The sequence below is a fragment of the Doryrhamphus excisus genome, chromosome 3 (genome assembly GCF_030265055.1).
Source record: "Doryrhamphus excisus isolate RoL2022-K1 chromosome 3, RoL_Dexc_1.0, whole genome shotgun sequence".
In the NCBI taxonomy this organism is placed as follows: Eukaryota; Metazoa; Chordata; class Actinopteri; order Syngnathiformes; family Syngnathidae; genus Doryrhamphus; species Doryrhamphus excisus.
The window spans coordinates 16,301,305-16,324,439 of record NC_080468.1 but is presented as its reverse complement, the minus strand read 5'-3'; the positions used below and the strand labels follow the sequence as shown (position 1 = coordinate 16,324,439).

The window sequence follows — 23,135 nt, the reverse complement described above, 5'->3', positions numbered from 1 at the left end:
TAACCAAAATAGTCTCAGGTGACGTCTGCTGTTAGCTAGCTCATATTAACACATTTACTATGTAACAATGCACTTAAAAGGGAAAGAAATATGTTCATGTTTCACATAAGGATCGGGAATTCCGGGTGCACTTCCCCTTTAAGATGGCTTCACGTAATAAAGTGTAAAAGTTAACACATTCAAATGGGATTCTTCTGGAGTCTGGGAGTCCTTCCATGGAAAAATAAATAGACGCTAAATGACACACTTCACTTCCAGCACAGGATGGGATGGGATGGGCGGGGCCCCTGTGTCCTTCACTGACATTCTTGCCGTTCATGGTCACGGCACTCTGTCCTCGTAAACCTTTTTCTCTTTTTTTTAACACATTCTTCTTCCTGCTTCACGCCGCCTGAAGGCCACGCTGTGAACATGTGACCTCCTCAATCACGCCGTCGCCGACATGTCTTCTTCTTCTTCTTCTCTCAACAACAACAACAACAACATTCTAGAACGCTTCTACTCCTTGTGCGGACACTCGCCCCCTGGGGATGAAACACATGAGTCATTGTGACCGCACCGCCCGCCCCGCCCCACCCCACCGCCCACCCATCTCCACTCAGCAGGCCTGCCTGGGCTGGTTAGGAAACATCTGGAACCGCTCTGTGGGGAACACGGAGGCGTTCTCGGTGCCGTGGGGGGAAGGGGCGGAGCTGCGGTGACTTCATGGCCCGGGTCAGTCCCAACGGAAGGTAAACATGGCGGGGGCGGGGATGGTGGTGACACCATATACTCGTTTACGGGGGAAGGAGCGGGGCCAGCAACTGTCTCCTTTGCTCCTCCCACAGGGCCTCCAGGTGCTCCGCCCTCTTCAGAGCAGCCTATCAGACGACAGGGTGGTGTTTATACCTGCTTATCAATTACGGCTCTTCTCAGGGTCACGTGGGGGTCACGTAGGGGTCACGACTCACCTCGTGCTGCCTCCGCAAAGCGCTGACCGATTCTTCTTTTTTCAAGATGGCCGACCTCACTCTGATGATGCAAAAGCAAAAAGCAATGAGGAGTCACGCGGCCCGACGTGTCACGCGTGTCGCTTACCGTTGGTGGACTTCATCAAGCTCCGCCTCCTTCTCCTTGGTCACCCTCTCCACCTCCTGCTGCAGCCTCGCTCGCGCCTCTGACACCTCCACGTTCAACCTCTGCTTCTCCTCCTCCGCCGCGCGAAGGCGCTCGGCAAACTCCTGTCGGATGACCTCGGTCAGGCCGCGGCGCTCGGCCAGCATCTGGTCCCGGATCTGACAGCACAAGGGGGGGCGGCCGGGTGGGGTGAGCGGGGGCTGAAGGTCACATGACCATCGACCTGAGGAGGCGCTGCTGACCTGTGTGACGTGTTGGAGATCTTCTTCTCTCTGGCTGAGGCGTTCCTGCGTGCTCATCAGCTGTTCTTCTGTCTCCGAGTGCTGCCTCCTCATCTCCTGCTGCTTCTCCGCCGCCTCCCGAAGGGAGCGCTCCAGCTCCTTCAGCTCCATCTCGTACGTCTCCCGCACGCGCTTCACCCTGGAAAAAGCACCGCATCGATGCTGTGACGTCCCAAACACGTGCGCACGCACACACACGTGCACACACACCTGTTTTCAGCCACCCTCTCGCTCTCCTCCTTGTCTTTGTTGGTCTCCTCCTCCAGCGTCCAGATGGCAAGCTCGATCTCCTTGTCACGTTCCCGACGCAGCTCCTCTCTGATCTCGCGCTCGCGTCTCAGAAGTCCCGCCTCCTGAGCACCACATGTCCGTCATCAGCCTCACGTGACTGGCTGCGTGACAGCAGGCCACGCCTCCGCCTCACCTGCTTCTTCCTGAACGCCTCCTCCCAGTTCATCTTGTCCTGCTCAAAGTGTTCCTGCAGCGTCTTCATCTCCGCCTGCAGACACACACACACACACACATACACGGTCAGCCGAGTGCTCGCAAGATGGCGGTGGCGACGTCGCACCTGGTGTCTCCTCTCCTGCTCCTCTCTGGTCTTGTCCAGCTCCTCCTTGAGGAGCCGACCGGCCGCGCTGGCGTTCTCCTCCATCTGCCGCCGCAGCTCATCCATCTCCCAGCGCTGCCTGCGAGTCAAGACGGGGGGGGGGGGTCAGCGGAGTACGGCGGAGCGGAGATGACCTTCGGTCTTACCTGGCCGCCAGCTGCGCCAGCCGCTCCTTCTCCTCGGCCACCTCCTTGTGGAGACGCCTCCTGTGCTGCTGCAGGGAGATCTCCTCCTCGTGGAGCTGCTTCTCCAAGCTAGAAACAACAACAACGCAATCGGTCACGGCGCCCAAGTTGGCTACGGAGCGGCGACGGCGGCGGCACCTCGCCCCCACCTCTGCTTGGCCAGCTCCCGCTCCCTCAGGCACTGCTCCTCCTTCTCCTTCTCCAGCTGCTGGCGGAGGCCCTCACACTGGCGAGCGCAGTTCTGCGCCCCATGCTGCTCGGCCTGCAGCAGCTCGGCCTCGTGAAGAGTGCGCAGCTTCTTCAGCTCCATCTTGTGCTTGGAGATCAGCTTCTGGATCTCGGGCTCCAAACCTGAGGAGGAGGAGGAGGAGGATGAAAAGGGAGGAGGAGGAGAAAAGCAAGTCAGATGTTTACCTTTGACTGTGATCTCTTTGATCTTCTTGGTCTTCTCATCAATCCATTTCTCTCGCCGAATCTTCTCGGTGACGCTCATGAGCTCCTTCAGCTTCTTGATTTCCTGCGTGCGTGATTGGGGGGGTGGGGGGGGGTAAGGGAGAGGGTGAGCATTTTGCCTGAGTGTGAGAGGAAAATACGACAAAAGCGTGGAGGAGCAGAGCGAGGACGATGAGGAGCAGGAAGGATGAAGAAGACTCACATGCACACGCAGCATCCAGCCAGCAGGTGGCATGAAGGTGGCATGAAGGTGGCATGAAGGTGGCATGAAGGTGGCATGCGGGACAAACGAGCAGAAGGAAAGGAAAAAAAAGATGGCGGCGTGTTAGGGGAGAGCAGACGTTACCTCGCACAGCGGACCCAGGATTTGCCAAACCTGAAGCAGGAAAGCAAAAGACACACGGCGGCGGCCACAGGAACGAGGAGGACGAGGAGGATGAGGAGGATGAGGAGGACGAGGGGGAGAAGAAGAGGCGGTTAAAAGAAATAAAGAAGACAGCGAGACGCTGAAGCAGGAGGCAAACGTGACGTCTGAGGCACCATTTCATGCTGCTCCTGCATCTGCGAGATCTTTTTGGTGTACTTGTGGTCCACCTGCTTCAGTTCAGCCAGGACGCCTTCGCATCGCTCGCTCAGAGCCTTTTTGTCGCTGATGAGCTGAGGACGAGACGCCGCAGACGCGTTACGGAGGAAAGCGCGGCGAGGACGCGAGGTTGTCTTACCTGGTCAATGAAGGCCAGGTGCCTCTGGACCGTGGCCTCATACTGGTCCCTCTGCAGCTGCAGGTTGCGGCTCAGCTCCTTCTCCGTCTCCTTCACGTGTTGGACCGTCAGCTCCCTCTGCTGGGCCTGGGCGGAACCACATGAGCGTCACAACAGGAACCAGAACCCTGACAGCCAAGTAGAGCGTGAGCGTCTTCTCACCAGAGCGTTCTGCAGCATGAGAACAACACGTTTCTTCTCCTCCAGCTCCATTTTGATCTTCATGATGGATCCGGACACTTCGGCGGCGGTGGCAGATGCCTGGTCCATCCCAGCGAGTTCCTCCTCCATGAAGACGGCCTTGAGGGACCACAAGATGGAGTCAGAGGGCGTTGCCGACAGCCCAAAATACCGCCAAGCCGACCTCTCTCTGCGACCCTGACGTGGCGGAACGTGGACGCTCTTGCTCCGATTTCTCCATCTCATCCAGGAAGCTCATGATGCTCTGCAGCTTGGCCTCGGACAGCAGCGCCGCTCCGTCCGATGGCGGCGGCGGCGGCGGCAGGCTGAGCTGGCCATGACGCTCCAGGTTGTCAGCGGTCAGAGAGTTGGTGTCCCCGTCCTTGAAGAAGATAAGGCGGCGGTAAAACGAGGCCATGGACAGACTAGAGTGACAGGGGGCGGAGTCTGACCTCATCGGTCCAAGCGTATTTTTCTTTGCTGTAAAGTTTGGGCTGAGACAGACGCTCAGGTTCCGCCTCCAGCAGCTTGAGCGTGTCCAGTAGGTCATTGAGCGTGGATTTGGACGCCATGCTGGATGACGTTGCCTGCCGCTGGTCCTCGCCGCCCAAAGACCTTACGGGAAGTTCCTGGAGGACGACAAGAAGGTCAACATCAAGTGACGGCGGCGTTCTTGCCACGCAGGAAGTGACATCATTGTCTACCTGAGAGCACTGAGAACCTCTGCGATTGGACGACGGTGGCGAGACGGCTCTGAAGCAGGCGAACTCGAGGAAGTCGGTCGGAACGTTCAGATTGGAGTCTGAGGAAAGCGTGTAGTTTGAGTTCGGTATCAGCACAGACGACTCGCACACGACGACGATGATGATGAAGACACGCCCACACCTGTGTTCCTGGCTTTGACGTCCATCGCCGACATGGGGCTGATGTTCCTCGGTGAAGATGGACCTCTGTTGCTCAACGAAATCATCTTGCTTCCAGTTGGCCTCCGGTTTTCCAGCTCCGTCTCAGCAGCGTGCTGCAGGTCCTGCAGGCCACCACCAGGGGGAGACGTTGGACAATGAAGCAATGAAATTGTTTGTTTCTCATAATATTACGACTATATATATATATATATATATATATATATATATATATACACGACTAATATTACGATTTTCTACCGCTGTTTCCTCTTATATTAAAATCAAATTAAGATTTCACCTCATAAGAGCAGAGAAAAAAAAGAGAAAAAAAATAAAAAAAATAAAAAATAAAAAAAAGAAGGAAAAAGAAAAAGAAGAAAAAAAAGAAAAAAAAAAAAGACCAATGAAGCAGCAGACTTGTAGAAATGCAGGACAAGGGTGTCCAAAGTGCGGCCCGCTGGCCATTTGCAGACTGTTTTTTTTTCTATTTGCCTGGGATACATTCTAAAAATATAATTTATCACATGGTAATAAAGTCATAATAATTTTTTTTTAAAAAGTGGAAATATTTACTTATTTATATTTGGCATATTTTCAATTACATAATTTCGCCCTCAGAGGAAAAGCTTTGGACACCCCGGTCTTAAGGACAACGACGCCCCCCCACGTAGTACGATTAAATCACATACATCACAAGCGCTAGGCCGGGTGCCGCTGAGGAGAGACGGACGAGCTCTCGCTTGATGCATCAACTTCCTGTCGTTGTCCTGATGCTGCTCCACGTCGGCGTCTTCTTCTGCGGCGTCATCGTCATCAAGCGCCTATGGAGGAAAAAAACATGCAGTAGACATGCAGTTCTACCAAACGGCGAGGAAGTAGGGAGAGAGTGGGGGGGCTCACCTGGAAAAACGGTGAGGCTCTGTGATTGGACAGAACCGGAGAGACCGCCCTGAAGCCCAGTTCGCTGATGTCGGACGCAACGCTCAGATGGAAATCTGAAGGCATCATCGCATCATCAGTATTATTTGCACACCTAAAAGTCACACACACACACACACACACACCCGTGTTGTTGGCTTTGACATCTGTCGGGGACATCGGGCCGATGTTTCCGGGTGAGTTTGGACCCCTGGTGCTTGGGTAAATCTTCGGCTGCGGCTTCCTGCGTCCCACCGCGCCACTCGGCCCACCATTGTCCACGTCCGCCTCGGCGACCTGCTGCTGGGCTCTCTTCTGCTGCAGTTCCTGCAAGCCACCAGCAGAGGGAGACGTCAGCACTTGGATGGTGTTGTCACTGTCGCGGCAAGGGATCGGACTTTTGCGAACCTGGATAGCAGCGAGGCGCGCCTGGCGTGCTTTTTCCTCACGAATGCGTTTCCTGTCGTCTCTGGGCTGCTCCAGATGACCATCCGCCTCCGCTCGCTCCTGCCACTCCTCCGAGAGGCCGAGGAGACGGCACGTTAGCGCAGGCGGGCGTTAAGTGAACGTACGTGAGCAAGACGAGACACACCTTTCTTTTACTTGCCAGGATGTGCCTGAGTGTTGCCTGGTTGGCGTGCCGCCTCCTGGCGTGACGTCGGTACCACCGCTGGATGGTGACGGCGGACTGGTTGACCTGCTGAATGAACCTTCAACGCAAAGCGCACGCAGTCAGCGAGGAGAACATCTTCATCAATCAGCGAGTAAAAGACCTTTCTGCCTCTTCCTCCGTGACCTCCTTGCGCCGCGATGGGACCGGGCTACCTCGCTGGGGGGCTGGACTTTTGTTGTTGGAAGACGTGGAGGAGAAGTTCTTCTGGGATTTGGTGAGGGAGCTGCTCTCCAGCGACGCTCCGTCATTGGCTGTGGCCTTCAGGATGTTACTGAGAGAAGAATATGAGCCGAAAGACACGACGGACACTTCCTGTGGAACTAGAGAGGAAGTACGTACTTGAAGGCCGGCCTTTGGTTGGAGCTTTTAGGCGTGAGTGGCTTCTCCGCGTGGTTGTTGTGTAAGATGGGGGTGACCGAGTTCCCCACCGCGCCCTTGTTGCTCCTGAGCGACAGGAACAACACAAGTTAGAAGCGGGGGGGACATCTCCCCGAATTGTACGTGTTTTCCCACTAAGCAGGTTGTGTGTGTGTGTGTGACAGACTCCGCCCACCTGTTATTGGCAGTGAAGGGGGCACCGGCGTCTCTTCTCTTGAGGCTGGTCGGCGAGTCGGCACTGGCGCTGCTGCGGGCGCTTGACAGCAGGGTGGGCGCTCGAGGCTGGTCATCCTTCATCACATGTCAAACCTTCAGCGTGTGTGTGTGTGTGTTTAACAATTAAACGTGTCTTAAATACCAGGATGTTCCACGTGGTTCTGTCTGGCGACACCTTGCCGAGACCGCCGAGCTTCTTCGGGCTGTCGGCGCCGCTGTCCAGCAGCGTCAGGTAGTCGCCGCTCTGGTCCTGACTGGGAGGAGCCACACACACAGGTCAGTAAAATCTTGACTTGTATTTGTAGCAAGACGCTAACTGCTAGCTTAGCCTGAGTGTGGGGGGGTGTAAAACACAGCTGCTCAAACTCAAGCTGCCGGCACATTCCTCTACATTGACAGTGATGCATGCTGGGGTGCGCTGGGGGAAGGGTGGGGGGGGGGGGGGTGTTCTGGTGTTAACAGATGCTGGACAATGGAAGCAGAGCGTGCGTGCACACACACACACACTTTCATTCTTTCACTTGCTTCTTTGGGTGGGTAAGGAGTAACCTGACCCCCAAAGGTCCCGGCCCTCCCCTCCAACCCGACACAAAACAAGTGGCTGCACCCCGCGACCTCAGCAGCAGCTCATTGTCATGCAGCCGCCGGCGCCACGGTTCCATTGTTGACACGACTGAGGCCTGCCAGCTGTTGTCTCACACACACACACACACTGTTCTCAGATAAGGTCAGCCAATGACAACGCAGCATGTTGTACCTCAGGGCGGCGTGGGCCTGCTGGTTAACCTGAGTGGTGCTGTTGGATCGCCGCAGGTTCTTGATGGAGCGGGAGCTTCCAAAGGCATCGCTCTGCGGAGAACGCTCATTTATTACGACACCACGGCTTGGTGGTGGTGGGGGGGGGGGGGTTGGTTATTTTGTCACAGGGCGCACCAACGTGCTCCTCACCACGGTGTTGCGTTTCCCTCTGCTCTCACACGCCACGGATACGGACACGGAGCGAGAGAAGTATTTCCCAGGTGAGGCGCTGCTGGGTCTTTTGCTGATGGAAAGTTGGGAGCCGGACAAGCTGAGGTCCAAAGCGTGTGCCGGGGGCATCGCTGAGATGGAGGAGGGGCTTCGTGTAGTGTGCATCCTTCAAAGATACACAGAAACAACATCAAACAGATTAAGCGGGCATATGAAGAAAGCAACTTCCGGTCTCCAGGGTTACCAACAACAAAAGCACGCCGGAGATTTGCTGCAGCTCACATTCATGACAACTTTGATTTTCCTCATCAACCCTTAATAAAGACGAAAAACATTTGACAAACAGTATATTAAAATGAAGCCGCCATCTTAAATGCAGCATTTGTGTGTTAGCTTCGTCAACTACGACATAAGTCATCAGTCAGACAAGGAGGAATAAATGTAAATATAACGTTAAGTGTCATGTAAGGTACGTATAGCGACGCTAATGCTAACGAGCTAAATTACAGTTACAATCTGTGTTAGCAATGTTTGCGTCAAAACACGACGAGGACGTGAATGTCTGCTTCCATCCTACCAGTAGACACGCCAGCTAAGGGTTATGATGTATATTCCAAATTTAAAAGACTAATTAAAAAAAAGACATTTTGCTCCTCAGCAGATGCCACAGAGAAGCTAACCAGTCTTCACCGGCTAAACACACGGACTGGCGATCGAGTGAAAAAGTAAATAAAAGTGCGTGACTTACTTCAGCGTGTGGATAGAAGCATGCCTGCAGACAAACCGTACAAGAAATAGTTTAATGTCCACTTTAAGGGGAATGTTCAGAATCAACTGAGAAAAACACTGGCCGCTTCTTAGCCGCTCAGTTGCCCCGCCTCTTTGCACGGCTGATTGGCTTGCTGTTGACATTCAAGTACCTGATTGGCTTAGCCAAGCCGTCAGTTTTATGCAGCAGCTGGGGGCGTTCGGTTGTCTCACCAAAGGAGGCGTGATAGTTGTTTTGCTTGAACTCCAAGCTCAAGCAAACTATAGACCTGTAAAATATGAATTACAATGTTGGTCGATTAATCTGTTTAGTCTTGAGTTAAGTCTGAAGAGAGAGAAATATACCTCTCAGGTGCTTATGATGATGATGGCGATAGCAAGGAAAGATGACCATTGTTATTCTGTATTTCATGGCCAGCTGCCTTCCTTTACATCCTCACATACGCTGCCCTGACAGATGGCGGCCTCGGGGGTCAAAAGGCTTCCACGCTTTAATTGAAACGCTCAAACGAATGGATTCCTTTAGACTGGGAGGTCACCATTGGAGCAACAAAGGACACACTTCTATGTCTTCCACACAGAAGAAGATAACGTTTGAGGCCTGGCAAGCTCACAGATGTCTAACATTTCCACTGTGGAAGGAGGAAGGGCGGGGGGCACACGTGGTAACATGAAGCTTTTCATTCCTGTCATACCTTCATCAAGCTAAAGGATCAATGTTCATAAATAATGACTGAGGTGTCAGCATTCCACAACTCCCAAGTTCTGGCAAGAAGAACCGACTGAATTTTTCACGTTCCCAGCCTTTCAAGGTTGGCGACGAGCCATCCCGGGTGCTCCGAGTGGATTTGCCTTTTGTTTGCCCACAAATAGATTTGTCCCTACCTGTGGGCCCCCATAAACATAATAAGAGTGAGGGCCGCGTGCATGGAGCTTATCGTTTCAACTCCGTACAGTAGATGGCAGAGAAGAAGATGTAGCAGGAGGGATCAGTGTGGCCAACTCGGTAAACAATATCACAACTTTTTCTAGTCTTTTTAACACCAAACATACAATCATGCATCATGGAGCTTATCGTTTCAACTCAGTACAGTAGATGGCAGAGAAGAAGATGTAGCAGGAGGGATCAGTGTGGCCAACTCGGTAAACAATATCACAACTTTTTCTAGTCTTTTTAACACCAAACATACCATCATGCATCATGGAGCTTATCGTTTCAACTCCATACAGTAGATGGCAGAGAAGATGATGTAGCAGGAGGGGTCAGTGTGGCCAACTCGGTAAACAATATCTCAACTTTTTCTAGTCTTTTTTAACACCAAACATACCATCATGCATCATGGAGCTTATCGTTTCAACTCAGTACAGTAGATGGCAGAGAAGAAGATGTAGCAGGAGGGATCAGTGTGACCAACTCGGTAAACAATATCACAACTTTTTCTAGTCTTTTTAACACTAAACATACAATCATGCATCATGGAGCTTATCGTTTAAACTCCATACAGTAGATGGCAGAGAAGAAGATGTAGCAGGAGGAATCAGTGTGACCAACTTGGTAAACAATATGACAACCTTTTCTAGCCTTTTTAACACCAAACATACAATCATGCATCATGGAGCTTATCGTTTCAACTCCGTACAGTAGATGGCAGAGAAGATGTAGCAGGAGGGATGAGTGTGACCAACTCGGTAAACAATATCACAACTTTTTCTAGTCTTTTTAACACCAAACATACCATCATGCATCATGGAGCTTATCGTTTCAACTCCGTACAGTAGATGGCAGAGAAGATGATGTAGCAGGAGGGATCAGTGTGGCCAACTTGGTAAACAATATCTCAACTTTTTCTAGTCTTTTTAACACCAAACATACCATCATGCATCATGGAGCTTATCGTTTCAACTCCGTACAGTAGATGGCAGAGAAGAAGATGTAGCAGGAGGGATCAGTGTGGCCGACTTGGTAAACAATATCACAACTTTTTCTAGTCTTTTTAACTTCAAACATACAATCATGCATCACTCTTCTCAAGAAACAGAAGAAAGCACATTTCAAGTTTTTTTACTCACCTTTTGTCTTCCACCACACATATATTGCAGTCCTGGAGGGAAACACTGCATGCTCAAGCCAAAACTGTGAGATGTGATGAAAGGTGAGTAGAAAGTGCTGGTGGGAGGGTCACATCAGGGCCTGTTCACCCGGGCCCCCACACCCATCGTAAACCATGACCTCAAACCTGCTCTGCAGCGCGGCCATTTAGAGGAACGCAGGGTCAGTGACCTCCACACCGTTTGTACCAGCTGATCACTTCCACACGTTTTGTAAGAACCTGGATCGGACACCAGATGCTGCTCGGCTGCTGCTGTAAGGAAACTACACAAGGATTAACATAAGAGCAAATATCCGATCATCATCAATGACCATTATTCACCCAGAAAATAAATGGGCTATAAAGCAGACATTGCCTTTAGAATTCTCGGGTTTGGTTTTTATTATTTCAAATGCAGGTCATCACAGAGCGTGTCCGAGGGACGTCAGGACCTGCGAGGGACTCCCGAGAGGAAGTTTGCTCAGCAAACGGCCCCTCGGGCTTGGTACAAAAGGAGGTCTCTGTCGCCCGCTAGCGTGACATCAGGTAATCACTCAACATTACACACGAGGGGGGGGCGCCCATGTACCCCCGTCGCCCCCATAAAATGAACAAAAACAGAAAAACACTGCCACCCCAACCACTTCCAAATTAATCTACTAAAAAAATTCATCAATGGAATTCTAAAGTAGCACACCTTTCATAAATAGTCAAATGTGTGGGCGGGACTCGGACTCAGGTAAATCAGTTCTCAAGTCTGCATCCTCTTGACAAACCACTTCCTGCTTTTTTTGGGGGGGGGGGGGGGGGGGACACCACATTGCAAACATCCCACACAGTCCACGTCGCTATACCACTTTGTTCCTCGGAGAGTCATCAAGGCCACTCTCAGCTCAGCCTAAGGAAGTTAGCGTCTTAGCTCTTAAAGTGCCGCCCTCTGCTGGCGTGGAGGGGTACAGCTCACAAGTGGAGGGTTCGCTTTACTGATGCCCACAAAGCAACGCTGTCGTCCCGCGTGCCGCACAAGCAGCAGGTTCTCTCTGCTTTGGAAAGGAGAGGGAAGTGGTGAGCACCAGTTTGCTAAAGCACCTCTCTTCTGAAAAAGTGACAATTTGTGGTGGTCATGATGATGATGATGATGGTGATGAAGAGGGGCGTGGTGTCAAGAGAAATAAGCTACATATTTGGCCTGTTCAAGTCCAAACCACAAAACAGCCTGCTCCAAGTATTTAATACTGAAAGTAGAAGTATGTTTGGTGGGTGGGGCCGATGATTGTACTAAAAAAAAAAAAACACGAAGAATCCAGGTTTCAAAAGATGTGGACGATGATGTTAGTCTTCACTGTTGTCCTGAGAGACAGACATTTTTTTTTTTTATTCGAGAAGAACCGGGGGCAGAGGAGGGACCCTGGCCAAAAGTGCAGTACCTCCCCACTCACAACAACCACCACAACGGGACACACAAAGATGACCTTGTGAAGATGATGTAAACGCGAGCATCCCTTTCACAGCAGTCTGAGAGATGGGAGGGGCTTCAAAGAGATATCATGGCGGGTAAAGGGGCGGGGTATTTGGGGGAGGGGCTTTAACTGCGGGGCAGGCGGCACATATCGCAATGCTCTGTGCCGGGCTGGTTCATGAAGGTGCAGTGGGGGCAGGACCACATGGCGGAGGAGGAGGCGGGAGCAGAGGGATCCCCCATGGTGTCGAAACCCAGAGATCCAGACGGTTGTCCCCCGACTGTACCTGGACAGATATGACACAGACCCCCAGGATTACAACCTGGATATTGATGGCCACTATGAGGAGCTGCGGGAACTTACTACAAAGCTGCTCGATAGTGGCCCACTGCTCCGACTTCTTCCATGTCTGAGCCAGATCCTCGTTGGAAGTCTTCACAGCGTCCAGCAGCAGTCCGATGCTGTCCTACAGAGACATCATCAAGGTGTCCATTTATAGAGATGCCGCTCGTCATGAGCACACGGCTGTCTGAGAAGGTGTGGACTCACTCTGAGAGGCATGACGTCGTTGGTGACCAGGAAGAGGAGCAGATGGAAGTCTGACACCATGTCCAGGAATGACGTGGAGGTGCACTGAGATAAATACGTTGCTAAACTGTGGAAGTCCTGAGGAGAGACATATGTGGAGTAAGCGTGAAAAGACAAAAGCAGCTGCCCTCGAATGCGGTTATTTTCCTTACTTGCGTCTCTCCGAGGATTTCTCGGTTCTCGATGGGGAAGCGCTGAGTGGAGCTGAAGGTGTACTGCGGGTCTTTCGGGAAAGTTGTTGTGATCTGTGAAGGACAGAGAGGAGAAGTGTACCAGAAAGAAAACCACACCGCAAAAGGAAGAGCGGAGAAGATAACTCACATCTATAATTAGATATTCCACCGGAAGAGGCCGCGCTAGAAAGGTAACGTCATTTCCAAATTTGTCTTTGTCCTGTTTGGAGGGTGAAGAGCGCAGGTGACGTACACACACACACAAGCGGCTCCACCACGACGAAGAGAACATACGGCGACGTTACCTTGAAGAAAACGTCTGGTACGTACTGCTCAGGACTGGACTCCTTAGCGTAGCCGAGCTCGGGCGCGTCCTTGCAAGGCAGGAGACACTCGTCTCTCACCAAGGCCATGCACTGATTGGACACCTGGTAGCCCTCAAAGTGCACTTGGTTGTCCGGACCGCCTGTGGCAGAAACATCACATGACTCACACCCCGCCGTCGCTGGAGGAACAGTAAGCGTCACGGTAGTCTTCGTGGTACCTGTCGCCACCACCGTCACAAACTTGGAGCCAAAATGTCCGTCTCGGGAGAGTTTGCAGGGGTTTGAATGTTTATTTTGGAAGTAGCCCGCCGTGATGCACTCCTCGGCGCTCAGGTAGTGAGAATCCTAGCACAAAAAAATTGCCGCATGAATGGATGGATTTGGGATAAGGAAGTCCTTCTCGGTGCCGCCATCCCTACCTGGTTTCTGGTGTAGCGGACGGTCCCTATCCTGGTGTCCTCGGAAAGCAGGTCTGTGAAGATCCAGCCAACCTGCGCAAGAGACGGGTCACCGGTTTTATTGACTGGAAGTGAAAAAGAGAAGACCACCAACCTTCCGAAGGCCGAGTTTGGTAGCTATCTCGTCCACCGCTGCCGCTTTGGGATCGTCCAGCAGTTCCAAATTGTTCTGAGTCGCATTCTGGAACCACAGCACACAACCATCCATGAGGTGAAAGCCACCAAGCTCCCAGGTGGGGGAGGGGAGGACATCACCTGGGGAGGCTCGTAGATGGCGGCCACCTCTGCTCTGATTCCAAGAGGGATGTCTTTGTGCTCCGTGTACCTGCCGTACAGGTAGCCCATCCGCTGGCTGCCCGTCTTCCTCCAGAAGTCCAGAAAGCGGTCTGCGATGGTGTGGTTCTCAAACATGATGTTGTCCACATGTCTGTATTTCTGGGAGGAAGGCGACACCTCAGTGACGCGCACGCCACGGACACGCGGCACGCTTTGGGAACACGGAGGGTACCTGTCTGTTCAATGTGATGGCGCTGGGCTGGCACTTGGTGCAGATGCCCTCTGGCCAGGGAGGGTGGCCCTCACAACCCGATTTGATCTTACAGCTGATGTTCTCCAGAGCGGCAAACTTGCCTCTGCAATTCCACACCAGTGCAGCAACAACATTCCTCGTGCTGGGTTGATCAAAGAATCAACTTAAATGTGAGCCAAAGACAGTTTCTTACTTGTCGGCTCCTCCAGTCAGCTTGCGCAGGTACGCGTGGAATGACATGTGCTTGACGGGCGGGTCCAGATGATTCAGGTAGTCTTCATCAAAAGGCTGCGAGGAGGAGGAGATCAAGCAGATGGTCACTAAACCCCACACCGAGCAACATCCCAAAGGAGACCCACCTCCAATGGTACACAGTGCACACATTTCCCCAGGGCACCATGGCGACACCTGTGCCAAGAAAGGAGACACGTTCAGGGGTTTGCACGTGAAGCCAGACTTTGCCTGCATTTGCGACGCCTCCTCACAGCTGAGCGTCTCTGTTCCTGTAGATCTTGCCGTCTTGCTTGGTCAGGTACTGGTCGATCTCGTCCTCTTGGACCTGCGGTGCGGTGAGAGGTCGAGGCATCGAAAAAGATGACGTGGACGACGTGGAGGAAGAGGAGGTCGACGGCAGCGAAGATGACGAGTGCGGGGAGGCCGTGTCCATGATCTCCCCAGAGGAGGTAGGTAGTCCCGATGGGAACAAATAGAGCATGTCGCCATGCCTGCAAATGCGAGGAGGATGAAGACCGTTCAAGGCCAAACACGACAGACGCAATGGCAGACATTTTTTCGATGCAAATGTGTTATGCTTCGTAATGCATATTGTTTTGAGGAGCCAAACCCTTAACTGCCCACAGCAACCAGCCAGAACTACTTTCCTCAGCACCGAAATCTGACCAGAACTCGGCTCAGGACACAAAGTGGGGAGTGAGTCGCTGTTGACGGACTTCACTGCTTATGGGGGTGTCATACTAATACTAATTGGGTACAAAACTACATTTTATGTTAGTGTCGCTGCTTTCAAAACAACAGTGCATCAAAAGACAATACGATATTACGATATAGCGATATTAGTCCTACAATAACATATAAACAATTCTATGTTTTTTTTAAATCAACCATGCATGTTACCGGGCGGATGTGTACCGCTGCACAAAAAAAAACAACGTACTTCATGTTGTTTTAAATAAAGGTTTAAAACCATGAGCTCATGTCGCACATTTTTATGACTTTTACGCATCCACGCACACAAATGCTGAGTCCGAGTGTTTGCCGGAGCGTTGCGTCATGTCCAATTGTGCAAAATTAGACAACGGCGTAATTAGATCGCAACCGCAGATAGATTACAGTCCTGTGGAGAAACACACTGTCCCTTTCACACTCCTTTTACTCACTTGATCTTCAGCAGGCTGAGGGTTTTGTTCTGGGAAAGAATCTCGCCGGTTTTGTTCCGGTTCAGGTAAACGCAGAAGCGGTTGGAATTGAATCCAAACTCTTTGGCCACCTGTCAAGACAGACGAGAGGACTGAGGAACTTCATGCAAGTCAAAAGGAGGCGTTTCTTCTGTTCATGTGTCTGAGCTTGCAGGAACGCCCACAAGATAACTGCCATGGCGTTAAAAACAAAGTGAAAGCAAACATTAAAGCCGCTTTCATTTTGCAACTGCGCCGGACGCTTGTTCACAGCAGTAGGAAGCACTATGATGAAGAAAGTAATAAGCTGGCTCCATCGTCATCACTGGGTCAATGATAGCTTGTGCTTGCATAGAAATGCAACACGAAGAAGAAACAGGAAGTTGAAAAGTGTATTGATCTCCTGCCCCCATTCGCTCATATCATATATTCAATAATCTGCCCGGCTTCCTCATATACTGTAACTTGTAATGACTATCAAACATCCTCTCATCTTAGTAAATAAAGCTTTCATTGTTATTTGTACAAATTACTGTTTACGTTGTACATTGTTGTTCATATTTGATGTAATCTATTTATTCTCCACATTATTATTTATTATTACACAGGAGCCAGGCAACAACATTTCGTTGGCAATTTCCCTGCTGTGTTATTGTGCAATGACAATAAAGAAAGTCTATGTCTATGTCTATTACACAATATACAGTCCTTAGAGTAGAACAACTTTAGTGTCTGGGTCATCCATACCAGGGGTTCTCAAAAGTCCACAATCTGGGACCCACCTCTTCCAAGGGTCATTAAGTCATCACCTTTTATTTAAGTCATTTTTTGTTGTTTGTTTTATTAGACATGTGATTTGATCATAGTACCTTCTTCAAAAAGGCAGCAGCTGTCTCCCTCTTGGTTGAAGCAATCTTCTTCATCCCATCTGGGGACTGTACCCTGATGATCTAAATAAAAATAAAAAAACACACACACACAATAATATCATTTGTATAGTCAGTCAAAACAATAGTGCCCCTCTCCCCCTTCCCTTCCCCTCCTAGCAAAGTCAGTGTCATAATGGCAACCATGACAGTGCAAAAACAAAAACCGTTCACTATTGCCACTACTTTGACGACAGTTGCTACAATTTGACTGCATGGCATATCTTACTAACAACAAAAGAAACGGCGAACTGTTCCAGATGATTCCACGTCAACATAATAACACTTTCAATGAAGCAGCAACATCAACCATTGCATACAACAAAGGCCACTTTTGACATACTAACTCCATAAAAATCCTAAACATTATGTCTAAAATTTTCAGCTAGTTCGTTGTCACTCTCTTTACCAAAACATAACATTTCCATTCAGTTGCCTCCCGTTAGCCGAGCGGCTAGCCGGTTTAGCCAAAAGGCCCGACCACTTTGTACTACACGTTAGCTAGCATGCTAATTCTGCTGCCTCATCACTCCTGCCTGGGCTAGCAGGCTAGCTAAGGTTAGCCGAGTGGAAGAGCGCAAAGACAACTTTCACTTACGATATTATCTGCCATGCTCGTCGGTCGAGGTGCTTCTCTCTCAGCCAGATCGGGGAAATGTTCAGCGTACGCAGTTTTGCTGTCTGTTTGTCAACCAAACTCCATCCCACAGCGGGTGTTCCAAACATTAGCGGCCGATGTAACTCCCCAAGCGGTCCCACAGTAAAAACGGTCCGTCTGGACACACACGTTTAGTGTTGTTGTGTTCCACTTGTCCACTCGAAGTCGACATAATACACTTACAGTATGTCTACTCCCAAAAAGATTATTTTTAATTCACTCCATTTGTGTAGTATATAATACTTAACGTGTATGGATCTTTATGATCATATGGCATCATGAACAGGTCCTCAGACGGGGTTGCTTGACACCACTCCAGGTGGTACTTTTAGATTATTTACACAGTGGGGATAGAAAGTAAGTATTTGATTGATTTAGTTAATGTACTCCCTTCCAAAGATTTAGACCAGGGCCTCAGCACAAAACACAAAATTTAAAAATTAACTTTATCATAATAAAGAGGGCAAAGTCATAATATTAAGAGGAAAAAATAGCACAAAATTGAAAAAAAAAACATAAGACATTTTTTTGGAAAATTGAATTGGCAAAAGTTATAATACAATAATAATAATGGAAAAATATTATAAGAGTCAAGTCATAATATTAGAATAAAACAAAATAAAATAAAATAAAATATGTAATATAGAACCCAATGTTTGAATTATTTTGAAGTAAAATCAAGCAGTATTTGGTCATCTTCCTCCTTGGTATATGTATATTGCATGGTTATGAGTGAAATACCTGATTTTGTGGTTTTTAAAATTTTATTTTAATTTATGCATTATTTGTATGCATGCAGTTATCATGTTTTTCGTCATTTTCTTAACGCCTTAATAAATTCCTCTAAAATGCACTTTGGACAAGGTGTGAAATATTAAAATAAATGAAATAAAAACTATTTAACAAGTGTCAAAAATGACTTCAATAAAAGTGTAAACAAAATAAGAATGACTCAAAAGCATGGATGGATGGATGGATGGATGGATGGATGGGCATAAAAAAAGAAAACTAAAATAAAATAAATAAAAATACACACAAGTAGTAAAAATGACCTGAACAGAAGAGTAAAAATAAAAACAAAAATCAAATAAAAACTATTTAAGTGTAAACAAAAAAGTGTAAAAAAAAATACAAATAAAAATGACTCACGTAAAAATCTTTAAAAAATAATAAAAATGTATTAAATCGAAAAATGACTTCAATAAAAGTGGTTTGCATTGGGAAATGTGGGTCTCAGGTTGTCTCATTCATCAATGGGGGGGAGAGAAAAGCCCCTCCATCACCAAACTGCATTTGTTGCAAAGGCAACAGAGCCGTTTTTGCGATTGAGACAAAGCGATGCGAGTTACGCTTGGAAGAAGCTTTTAATGTTCAAGTGACACAAGTTGAGTGATAGAACATAAACATGACGCCATGGATGAAATGATACAACAATGCAGTGTCAAAAACAACATGAAGAAAGACAGGGAGCGAAATTTATGCAGGATGGATTTCACTGACATAGCAAACACGTGACACGTTAGCAATGCTCAATTCCTGGCATGTATTTTTTTTTCCTACTTCAGCAAAGAGACCTCCAGGTCTTTGGTTCCTTCTTCAGGAAAGGAGTGATGTGGACTCTCAGCAGTGGCCCGTCTGCAGAACTCCCCTTGAAGCGACACCTTTGAGCGAGTGAAACTCTGCCTGGCTTGGTTGCGTTTCCTGTTGAGTCCATGACGAGCAAACGGGGAAGTGCATGCATCTGGGATTTTTTTCTTTTTTGGAAATGTTTTTTTTTTGATACAGTCCTGTGTTGCGGCGAAGGCGTCCCCCTCAGATGATGCCATACTGGGCCAGCTCGTGCAGCTCCAGGTGGTTGAAGGCCTCCCAGGGGCAAATGACTGTGATGTCTACCACACAAACGCACGTGTGATGTTACGCAACGCACACGCAAATCACATGCAAACCACGACGGGAAAAGTTTGGAAAACTCACCGGTTCCTAAGCCCTCCATTCCCGGGATATCATCACCAAAACTGCAGACAAATCCCAATTACACACAGGAACATCACCTGGGAAAGACGTAGAACCGTACGTACCCTTGCACTCCCTTCTTGGGAGGCTTGCTCTTGAACTGGCGGGTCTGCCTCTGCTTGAACTTGGGGGGTCCTTTCCGCGGGGTGGCGGGGCCGCCGCTGACCCGGGTCGCCGATTTGATATCTGCTTTGGGCGCTTCCAGATTCATGTCAGTGATATCTGCGTGCTGTGGATGACACCTGTACAGCGTGGACACGTGCACGCCGTCAATCAACTCAGTGTGCCATTACAGGTCTTTATAACCCCCCCTTTGCCCCCCGTCAGACTGGATTACACACATATTCCATTGTGGCTACTCTACTGGATGACCCAGTTGGACGGTAAATCCTGGGCTCAGGTTACTAATCTCGCTGTAATCTGGTTACAGTGAAGACAACACAAGTGCTGAACAGGCAGAGATGGACTTAAGCATCATACCGCTCAATGACAATCCCAAAAACACCTGATGGCGGTATCTACAGCACTTCGTAGCACGCACATAAATAGTAACCCGTAACGAGAAAAAACACATAACACACAATAATATCGACGTTCTTGGTCTACAATCAATATCTTCATCCTCATCAGGGTGACCACTCTTTTTTCCAAGAAGTGGGAATAACAAACCACTTCCACATTCAAATAGACGCCCCCTAAAATTCCGTCAATGCGCCCCAAGAAGGCAGTTGTCATATCAGGGTTCTTCTACTCACCGGCTGCTTGGTGAAGAACAGCCAGACGAGGGGGTGTGATAAGTGACCCGCGGGGGCTGAAGGTCCCTCTTATATGCTGACCCCCTTGCACAGGATTAGCGGCCCAGTCCCGCCTCTTGCTGGGGCATAAGTGCGTTTTGGGAGGAGTGTTGTCGTACCTGCAGGAAGATGATGACAACACGGGCCTGTGATAAAATCCCCAGCATGTGACACCTTGTTTGTTTTCATCGACGACAGAATATGGCGTCGCGCAACACAACGCAGCTCCCATTTCGACGTACACTAAATCTACTAAATTCAGACATTTTTCAGCTTCTTAATGATTCAAGGCTCCTTAATGGAGACGCTCACATGTGACATTTAACTATTGCGTCATATTTATTTATCATCTAGTATGGAAACAAAGGACACAGGAAGAAGGATGTAGGGGTGAAGTGAAGGACACAGGAAGAAAGATGTAGGGTGCAAAGAGGAGTTAGAAAGTCGTCTATAGTTGACTGCTACGATGAGCTAATAATGTCAGTCAGCCATGCCTTGCATCAACACTAATCTCGTATTTCCATCACGTCACATTCGGCGGGCACACGGCACGCTTGGTGCGAAGGAGTCGGTGTAATCCTGAGATCCCCAAAGTACCGGTGTAATACCGTGCCTCCTTCCTCCGGTGCTGATGCAGCGTGGAGATCAGGGTCAGCGCTCTCACAGACACTCCAAAGACCTCGTAAATAAAAAACACAGCTAACTCATGTTGCCATGGTGACAACCAGTACACAACTCTTACAGGTATGGAAGTCCAGTCGGGGTGTCTCTTACGCCCCCTTGGTGGAATTCCTTTACCTGAGCCGAACCGACAAGACAACATCAACACAAGCTGGTGTTTAATTACGATAAATATATATTTGGAAAAACACTCTTAAATATGAAGCAATGTAATAAATATGTTTCAAACCTCCAACAACTTCAAAGTGCAAGTGAAAATAAAAGTGATATTCAGTCTCATCAACGTTCAAGCATCATGAGGAGTAAACCATCCTTCAGGATCAGGCCTGGTGGAGGCAGCTCTTGGTGTCAGGATTCTGGAAGGTTCCACAATATGTCAGGATGGATGAGCAGGCCATGGAAAACGTGGCCCAAAAAAAAAAAACCTCACCAGCACTGACATCAGGTCTTCTTCAAGAGCCTTATCTCCATCTTCAAGTAAGTCTTCAGGTTGTCGTCCAGAACGTTCTCCTCCACAGCAGCCAACGCACGCTCGCCGCCGTCGTTGTAGTAGGCCAGCAGCTGCTCGGCGTGTTCTATCCACACGCAGTTATGACAGCCGCTCATGCAGCAGTAGGTGGGGGGTGCGGGGGGACCCTGCTCAGCCCGACAAGCACTGTCACCAGGGGGTGGGTCGCTGCTGTCCGATGGGCCCGTTGGTGAATCTGGTCCAACAGTTGAGCTGCGAACGTTCCAGGTGAGCAGACCCCCCCTCCATGATGCCATGCACAGCTGGGGAGCAGAAGAATATGATGGAAATTGACATTTTAATTAATGACAACGTAGTATAGCAGTAGTTTTTCTCCACGGAAATCTTCCCAGAGGTTTTGATGACAATAAGAAAATACATTAACCTGCTACCAATGTTATACATTCATTTTCCAACACCTTTCCTATTACACTAAACAGCAGTGATGGGAAACTCGATCCTTGTCACTGAATCGACTTATTGTGAGTCATTCAATGAAATCTAGTACCCGTAACAATTCCACGACTCGTTCTTGTCTCTCACATCTTTACGAAACAGGGTCAAGTCAAATTAAATTAAACGTTAACGCTCAATTTTACGTACTTGGCATAGTCAGGACGGACAATTATTGTACGATGACTTATCATGTATTCCTATTACTATGCTGTAACACAGCAACAAGTGTTATGATAAATAAATAGTGCAGTTAGTTAGCTAGCGGCTAACGCTAACCTGAACTACCGACCTGTCGTAAAGACGTCATGGACCTCGCCATATTGACCGCCAAATAAACCATCCCCGTGTCCAAACAATGTCTGGTTGTGAGTTTGACTATTTTTATTCTCGCTGAGTGTGAAGTTTTTTTTAAATATAATCACTCAGGGGCTAAACGTGATGCAGGTTACTTGTAAACAGTCTTTCATTTTCCCGGAAATGAAACCTCTGTAAACCTAAGCAACGATTGCTCCTGAGGAAAATAATGTGACCAATCAGAAACGAATATTCCTCACGCTGACCAATGGTAAGTGTAGGCGGTAACAAACGGACTAGTTGCATTTATATATAATGTCCAGCAGGTGTCACTATAGTACATGTGTTACAGTACAATCAATTTTAACTGTAAAATACTATAAAGGGTATAAAAAGTCAACATTATAAAATTTTACTATACTGTGTTGTTTTACTTTTCACCTCTTAAGCAACTCTATATGACTATTACGTACAAGAAAGCTTCTGTCATTTTAAACACAAAGCCTTTTCAGGTGTTATTTGTAGTTCAGTAAGCAACACCTACCACACCCACGGCCATCTCACCATGTCCACTGATGCAGCATTTGTGTGTTTGTTGTCGGGAGTCTGCGGTCCCTGCAGACCTCAATGTTTGCAAGCCGCATGCATCTATGGCAACACAACCCAGATACCAGCTGTGTGGTGGCCCATGTTATCTCCCGGTGCAAGACCCGCAGAGAGGCTCCAAGATCAGTCACGCTTGTCATGACCGATGAAGTCAGACAAAGCCGAGCGCCCTCGAAAGGCTTCTGCTATTGTTGGCAAAAGAACAGACAAGGAGAAGGAGAAGCGGCTTCTGCTGCATTTTTGGAGCCAAAGTGGGTGAATAACACTTGAAATGGAGTACAGCTCCAGCAGGCTGCAGGGAAGATGTTGGACATGCTTCACTGATCTAAGGTCCGCTCCATAGTCCAGCGGCCTTTTCCTGTTAGATTGGATAGATATGGAATTCACAACAACACCAACTTAACCCAACTTTCAGAGGAACATAGTATAAGGAATGTGTTACATATTAAGATGCAACATGACCTTCATCCAGCCACCTTGGAATACTTGTGATAGCACTGAGGTGGCTCGATGACCCAAACGCAGCTGCGTCAACACCCAGGATGGGTCCAACATACACGTTAGCGTGTCCTTTTGTGTTCCATTGTGTGCTGTGGAACCACGCTGGCTTGCCAGTGGACGTGTGCAGATGCGCTGAGGTGCGGTTCAGGTGTCCGAGGTTGCTCGAGGTTGTCTGACAGTGAAGTCTTTGTGTGCCGAGCGCACAAAGAGCACATTGATGCCGTTGCTCCTGCGGTGCACGTGCAC

At 49.0% G+C, this 23,135-nt stretch overlaps 4 protein-coding genes across 8 annotated transcripts; all 4 read right to left on the bottom strand.

Annotated features, from left to right (window-relative positions):
* Positions 1–14: 14 nt before the first annotated feature.
* On the bottom strand, positions 15–8,532 carry cep131 (centrosomal protein 131). Of its 4 annotated transcripts, none has more exons than XM_058066899.1 (30): positions 8,394–8,532; positions 7,610–7,811; positions 7,434–7,525; positions 6,819–6,930; positions 6,636–6,751; positions 6,422–6,526; positions 6,183–6,353; positions 6,002–6,119; positions 5,818–5,925; positions 5,556–5,736; positions 5,392–5,486; positions 5,181–5,312; positions 4,472–4,613; positions 4,291–4,388; positions 4,039–4,215; positions 3,771–3,968; positions 3,569–3,706; positions 3,368–3,493; positions 3,186–3,302; positions 2,992–3,021; positions 2,607–2,709; positions 2,342–2,543; positions 2,154–2,261; positions 1,969–2,086; positions 1,822–1,896; positions 1,608–1,750; positions 1,359–1,536; positions 1,078–1,274; positions 951–1,011; positions 15–860 (listed from the first exon to the last, which is right to left on the bottom strand). In XM_058066899.1, exons 2-30 carry the CDS (start codon positions 7,808–7,810, stop codon positions 777–779), a joined length of 3,726 nt encoding a protein of 1,241 aa, XP_057922882.1. In that variant the 5' UTR covers position 7,811; positions 8,394–8,532; the 3' UTR covers positions 15–776. The 4 variants fall into 4 exon arrangements, with proteins under 4 accessions (XP_057922882.1, XP_057922883.1, XP_057922885.1 ...); XM_058066900.1 differs by having other exon boundaries at positions 5,818–5,916; XM_058066902.1 differs by having other exon boundaries at positions 7,625–7,811.
* Positions 8,533–11,304: 2,772 nt separating this feature from the next.
* Positions 11,305–17,149, bottom strand: nploc4 (NPL4 homolog, ubiquitin recognition factor). 2 transcript variants are annotated; one of them, XM_058067041.1, is made up of 17 exons: positions 16,977–17,149; positions 16,322–16,402; positions 15,435–15,544; positions 14,523–14,762; positions 14,397–14,445; positions 14,231–14,325; positions 14,017–14,140; positions 13,764–13,943; positions 13,603–13,689; positions 13,470–13,541; positions 13,269–13,395; positions 13,030–13,190; positions 12,873–12,944; positions 12,704–12,796; positions 12,513–12,629; positions 12,327–12,429; positions 11,305–12,249 (listed from the first exon to the last, which is right to left on the bottom strand). In XM_058067041.1, the coding sequence occupies exons 1-17, from the start codon at positions 16,989–16,991 to the stop codon at positions 12,089–12,091; spliced, it is 1,887 nt and encodes a 628-aa protein (XP_057923024.1). In that variant the 5' UTR covers positions 16,992–17,149; the 3' UTR covers positions 11,305–12,088. The 2 variants fall into 2 exon arrangements, with proteins under 2 accessions (XP_057923024.1, XP_057923023.1); XM_058067040.1 differs by having other exon boundaries at positions 13,030–13,395.
* A 1,232-nt stretch (positions 17,150–18,381) lies between these two features.
* pde6gb (phosphodiesterase 6G, cGMP-specific, rod, gamma, paralog b) lies at positions 18,382–19,951 on the bottom strand. Its single transcript, XM_058067026.1, has 4 exons — positions 19,805–19,951; positions 19,115–19,291; positions 19,011–19,051; positions 18,382–18,925 (listed from the first exon to the last, which is right to left on the bottom strand). The coding sequence occupies exons 2-4, from the start codon at positions 19,258–19,260 to the stop codon at positions 18,849–18,851; spliced, it is 264 nt and encodes an 87-aa protein (XP_057923009.1). The 5' UTR covers positions 19,261–19,291; positions 19,805–19,951; the 3' UTR covers positions 18,382–18,848.
* An 802-nt stretch (positions 19,952–20,753) lies between these two features.
* Positions 20,754–22,210, bottom strand: oxld1 (oxidoreductase-like domain containing 1). Its single transcript, XM_058067025.1, has 3 exons — positions 21,778–22,210; positions 20,955–21,295; positions 20,754–20,880 (listed from the first exon to the last, which is right to left on the bottom strand). Exons 1-2 carry the CDS (start codon positions 21,826–21,828, stop codon positions 20,966–20,968), a joined length of 381 nt encoding a protein of 126 aa, XP_057923008.1. The 5' UTR covers positions 21,829–22,210; the 3' UTR covers positions 20,754–20,880; positions 20,955–20,965.
* Positions 22,211–23,135: the final 925 nt, after the last annotated feature.

Bases quoted from the DNA above. Each gene is read 5' to 3' on its own strand.
- cep131 (XM_058066899.1), bottom strand. From the start codon at position 7,810: ATGCACACTACACGAAGCCCCTCCTCCATCTCAGCGATGCCCCCGGCA. The intron at 5,926-6,001 runs GTGTGTCTCGTC...GGCCTCTCGGAG, and splicing joins TCCTGGCAAGTAAAAGAAAG to GAGTGGCAGGAGCGAGCGGA. The intron at 3,022-3,185 runs GTGCCTCAGACG...TTCCTGCTTCAG, and splicing joins TGCAGGAGCAGCATGAAATG to GTTTGGCAAATCCTGGGTCC.
- nploc4 (XM_058067040.1), bottom strand. The intron at 15,545-16,321 runs GTACTATGATCA...CTGTCTTGACAG, and splicing joins CTGCTGCCTTTTTGAAGAAG to GTGGCCAAAGAGTTTGGATT. The intron at 13,690-13,763 runs GTGATGTCCTCC...CTGTGGTTCCAG, and splicing joins CCATCTACGAGCCTCCCCAG to AATGCGACTCAGAACAATTT.
- pde6gb (XM_058067026.1), bottom strand. From the start codon at position 19,260: ATGAATCTGGAAGCGCCCAAAGCAGATATCAAATCGGCGACCCGGGTC. The intron at 19,052-19,114 runs GTACGTACGGTT...ATTTGTCTGCAG, and splicing joins CCCAAGAAGGGAGTGCAAGG to TTTTGGTGATGATATCCCGG. The intron at 18,926-19,010 runs GTGAGTTTTCCA...TTTGTGTGGTAG, and splicing joins AATGGAGGGCTTAGGAACCG to ACATCACAGTCATTTGCCCC.
- oxld1 (XM_058067025.1), bottom strand. From the start codon at position 21,828: ATGGTTTATTTGGCGGTCAATATGGCGAGGTCCATGACGTCTTTACGA. The intron at 21,296-21,777 runs GTCGGTAGTTCA...TCTGCTCCCCAG, and splicing joins CCATGACGTCTTTACGACAG to CTGTGCATGGCATCATGGAG.